Source organism: Uloborus diversus, chromosome 9 (assembly GCF_026930045.1).
Source record: "Uloborus diversus isolate 005 chromosome 9, Udiv.v.3.1, whole genome shotgun sequence".
Taxonomy (NCBI): Eukaryota; Metazoa; Arthropoda; class Arachnida; order Araneae; family Uloboridae; genus Uloborus; species Uloborus diversus.
The window spans coordinates 43646974-43652206 of NC_072739.1; the positions used below are offsets into that span (position 1 = coordinate 43646974).

Here is a 5233-nt window from a genome sequence, read left to right on the forward strand (position 1 = left end):
TTATTCTGCTTTGAAAATGTTACATGAATATTTTATTTGATTTTGAGAAGATGTCTTAGAAAAGTTTTGCTATTTTTCCCCCACTGAGATGTTTGGCTTAATCTGATGGTGCACACTTTTATTTGAAGAGATTTCGTTAGTATTGTGTAGTATCACTCTACAGATAAGCGACGGGGCAACAATGAATATTGATTCTGATGCAGAAAGCGATATTGTGAAACTCCCAATTAAACTTACTTTTTCCAATGCTTTATATGGCCTCAAAATTAAAAACATATCTCATGCAGCAGCTGCGGAAGACACAGTATATTTTTTTCTCCATAAAGTCGAAATAGAACTATTTCGAGTCGAGTATCGAAGAAATTGTCAAACCTCTATTACCCGGTTGTTTAAAATTTCAAATTAACTAGCGTGTAACTAATAACTTGTTTAATACTGAATAAAAAGTATACATTTCCTAATTATGGACATATGTTTGAGCAGGGGTTTTAGGTAAGAAAGGTGCTTTTACATGCAAACGTTGTTTGAAGATGATATTGATATTTTTTTTAGAAAATGTATGCAGTATTTTGTAAGTTCTCTTCTGGTGAGTGACAAATTTAACTCTCCAATTTGATATTTCAGTCAATAATACTGAAAAAGGTCTAAATATTCTTTTAAAAAAATGGTTGCATAGTGGTACTCGACTCTCGACTTTACTGCCATTGTGCACGATACAAGCCCTGGTGGGGGCGGGGCACAGTTTTTTTTTCGCAGAACATTTTGAAAAAAATATTCGTGTATTTTGTGTCTGTTGATTTTTATTTTAAAAAGCTTTTTCCAAAAAGTAATTTTCCTTGCACTACAGTTACGTTAACTTAATTGTAAAATGTGTCATACAATCTCATTAAAAGCGCTCTATTGCATTATTTTTTGTTCGGACATTGTTTCTTGTTTTTCATTTTGTAACCCTATGTAGGGAAAAAATCCATCCATCCAAAAATCTCCATCTCTTCTTCATGGAAATGTGTGTTTAAAGTTTACAGTGTTACTAAATAAATATTTTATTTAGAATTTCTAGTGTAACTAGTATAATTTTCTTTTAGTGAATCTGTAACTTCGAAAGCAGTTGCAGATAATGATAGCCAGCAAGTTAAGGAGGTTCAAACACATAGTGATGTTGTGGCATACTTGCTGGAACAGCTGAGCCTTAAAGATCAGCAGATAAGCCTACTACAAAGTAAGCCATTTTCACTGAAGAAGGTGAAATTGAATAAGAATGCATTTTTGTCAATTACGGGTTTCACTGTAGAGACATTTGATATAGTATTCGAATTCTTGAATTTAGATTTAGTAAACAGAGGATTAACACCGGAAGAGTAATTTTTTATGTTTCTGGTGCGAGTGCGATGTGGCTGCATTCTTGATTTTCTTTGCGAGCAATTCTGCCTCACAAAGTCTTCAGTTTCAAGAATGCTAAGTGCAATCATCGATTCAGTCTACACTAAAGTGAAAGATATAGATATTTGGCCCTCAAAAAGGCAAGTTCAAGCGTTCATGCCAGAGGCTTTTGCCTTAAAATATCCAAATTGTAGGGCAATTCTGGTTTGCACTGAATTTGCGATACAAAAACCCTCCAATCCTCGTGTTCAGCAGCTAACTTTTAACTATTACAAAAATAGAAACACCGTAAAGGCATTGATTGCCATTACACCTTCTGGAGCTCTATCATATATATCAGACCAGTGGTGTGGAGGGGTTTCCGACAAGCAACTTTTCTTGGAAAGTGGACTGTTGCAGCGTATTCAAAATGATGATATCCTTGCTGACCGAGGATTTTTAATTGCAGCAGAATTGGCTGCAAAGAACTGTAGATTAATAATGCCTCACTTCTTGAAGCAAAATATACAATTCACAGTAACAGAAAGGAATCAAAATCAACAAGTATCTAATTTACGTGTCCACGTTGAGCGAGCCATCTCACGCATAAAAAAAATATCGATATTTCCGAGGTCCTATCCCCAGGCAGTGTTTTGGAGAAGTCAACAAAGTTCTTTACATTTTGGCATTTTTTACAAATTTTTCTAATCCCCTTATTAAAATTGAATAATTTTCAAATATAACTTATTGCTTGTTAATTTTGATTCCTTTAAGTTGTCATCATATCTGTAGTTCATATCTGCATTGGATATTTTTAAAAAAATTAACTATTGAAATTCTGTTCATCTCATTTAATCTGTTTTTTTTTTTCTTCATATTTTGAGATTATTTTCGAGTTTAATATCTAATCTTTATAATAGTTTGTCATGATTTTTTTTAGTATAGTCTAAATATAATTTTAAAATCTTGTATTCATAAATTTCGCTCTCGTTTGAAGGGCTGTGGGTAATGTGATGTACAAGACTTTGTAATCGGAGGCTTCTGGATTCAGAGTCTGATGGCATCAAATACCCACCGAGTACATGCGGAGTACGTGCTCGTAAAATCCGTAGGTCTGAAAGTCCTGGGGTCGGTCGCTAGCAGTTACCTTGGGTGCAGGGTACTGGAGATTCCCTCCCCTTCAGTACAATGGCAAAAATGTGGAGGTTCCAGCGACCCATTTGCTGTGAAATTTAAACTTGATAAAACCAATTAAAATTAGTGGAATGGGGAGTTACCGAGTACTGATTTGCATGTTTGGAAGATGCTTGTGATTTGGAGGGTAATATATTCTTACAAAAACACAAGCAATCCCTACAGAAATTATTTCTCTTCTATTTCCCCCTTAAAGATCTTTTTAAAGTTTGTATTTAATGAATGTTAATAATGCATGTCTGAATAAATACAATAGCTCTGAAACTTTCTTTTATCATATAATAAATTTTTACTTTATCTGCTTTTTAAATTGTCAATTGCTTATCGTAACATTGATGCTCTTCTAATTTGTTACATTAAATTAAAATTTCTACTTCATTGCATGTTTTTAGGTTTCTTTCTAGACAGAGTTCCTGGAAATTTTGTCTTTTCAAATTTTTTAAATTTATAATTATATTGTAATGCATGAATTGTATAATTGATTTTTTTTTTTTTTTTTTTTTGATATTTTGAATGAGTACGTACTTGTTGTAAAAAACTTTAGGCAATATCATTCTATTTATTTTGTTGCTTAAGTAGTTTGACATTATAAAAAAAAATTATGTTGTATGACCATTATGAACTCAACTCTTAAAATATTTTAAAGCACTAACCTCCGCAATCTGTGTGAACTTAAAAATTATTTGTCAAATGTTTTGATATTGAAACCGTTAAATAGATTCATAATTTCCTAAAATGTTATTTCATTATGTTGTTAGTTTAATGTAATTTAAAATGTTTCATTGATTACTCCTTGTATTTTTCCAGCTATGCCCAAAGATAGTGACTGTTATAGATGTTTCGAAGCAAGTTCTCAAAAGGAATTGAAGAATTATAGTCATTTATTCTGTATGTGTGCCACTGAATGGTATATGACAGGGAGACTTGGTTTTATATACGTCATCAATTCCTCTGTTCTAGCTTTTCAGTTAAATGCATACTTAATACTAGGCTGCTTTGAATTGCTTTTTCAATCTTGATGGTTCCCCTATTTCTTAAACTGTAAATTGTATATCATAACAAATGATGCTTTCTTTAATTAAAAATTATTTTTCATACTAATTGTATGTTTTAAATGAGTTTGTATTCTCACAGTTGTTTTGAAGACAGTTGTGTGGGATATTGTTTATCATTGATTTTATTGCTGTAGCAGTGGCATAACGAGAACTTTTTCCTAGGATGGAGGTTTGTCCTTTATATGTATGCATATTTATGTTCGAGAAAAGGTAATATCGTCTCTAAACCACAGGGTGTGCCGGAATTCAACCCAGGATTTTTTCCTGTTTATTTTCGTAGGTTTTTTGCTTGGTTGTTTTATGTCATGAAATAATTCTATCAAAACAAAACATTTTTAATCTCATCTAGAATATTGGGAAAATTCAATAACATGCTGAATCCTTATAATATACAAAGAGGTGTTTGTGATTCGAAACTTTTGGGTTGTTTTTTCCAAAATTTTGCCAAAAGCTGCAAAATTATTCTTATAAGAACTTCAATGTTTTTCAATGGTTTTTTGTATTTGAAGAGTTTTAGTGGGAAGGGCGTCGAGCTTACTCATAGTTTCCGAAAATTTCACACTGTCTTTGGAATATTTTAGTCCACTATCACCCCTGATACCCAGTGAGATTCCCTTACATTAAATGCCAATTAAACGAAATAAATTTTCAGTCCAAATTTAATTCCCATTGCATTGCTTGAATTCCATTATAATGAAATTACTGTTACTACAAACTAAATTTATTGTCCAGTTCAGTTCGTTGTGAGGGGATTTCAACTGTACATTAAAAAATACAATGAATAATTTTCCGATTTTTTTTGTTCTTTTTTTAATGGGTTTTTTAGGAGTTTTTATCCAATAAAACCTGAGCTCGAGTTTACTAGCCTTGTAATTATTAAGAATCTTCAACAATGAAATTTTCCCCAAGAATTCGGTGTTTCATGCTTTTCGCCGGTACAAAATTTCCTTCCCCTGTTTCTCAGTTTCAACCTTTACTGTTTAATACATTTAAGGGGGAGAAAATTTTAAATACTGGTAAAAAGAAGGAAGAATTCAATTCAGGGTTAGAAATAAATATACATTGTTGCGAGTTCAGCCTATGTATATCGCAGTTCAAACTAGATAGACTTAAGAAGGAAATAATATGTGAATGTATTTTCTTTTCTTTCTTTTTTTTTTCCTGATAAATGCTAATTCATCTTAATTTTTTAAAACAGCTCTCATAACCCTGCATGAAGTGGATAAAACATGTGTAATATGCATGCGCTGATCAAAAATCTGTTTAATTGGGCCCCAGTCTGCATGACATTCAGTTTTTAAAGATATATACTTTTTGCTATAATTCAGAAAAATGTATTCCTATAGTTAAATAGGTTCAGGTACTAAATCACTAAGTAGAAATAATTTTTCTCCCGCACCTGACATGTAGAATGGAGTTTTACTACTTTCTGCTTATTTTCTGGCTTTGCAAGTACTTAGTTCAGGGGTAGGAGTTGTCCTAAAAATCCTAAAAATTTTCATTATTTTATTCCTTACTTGCGCAGAAAAATAAAATTCAACCCAGAAATGAAACTTTTCATGATGATATGCCTGTATTGTAGGATAAAATAAACTTGGTAGACCCTAAGACAAAAAAAAAAAAGA

The 5233-nt window shown here is 31.9% G+C and overlaps 1 protein-coding gene across 1 annotated transcript; it reads left to right on the forward strand.

Moving 5' to 3' along the window:
* Positions 1-1368: 1368 nt before the first annotated feature.
* LOC129229906 (uncharacterized) lies at positions 1369-2067 on the forward strand. Its single transcript, XM_054864286.1, has one exon. The coding sequence runs from the start codon at positions 1369-1371 to the stop codon at positions 2065-2067; it is 699 nt and encodes a 232-aa protein (XP_054720261.1).
* The last annotated feature ends 3166 nt before the right edge of the window (positions 2068-5233 follow it).

What these genes read in the sequence shown, in the direction of transcription:
- LOC129229906 (XM_054864286.1), top strand. Translation starts at nt 1,369, where the DNA reads ATGTTTCTGGTGCGAGTGCGATGTGGCTGCATTCTTGATTTTCTTTGC.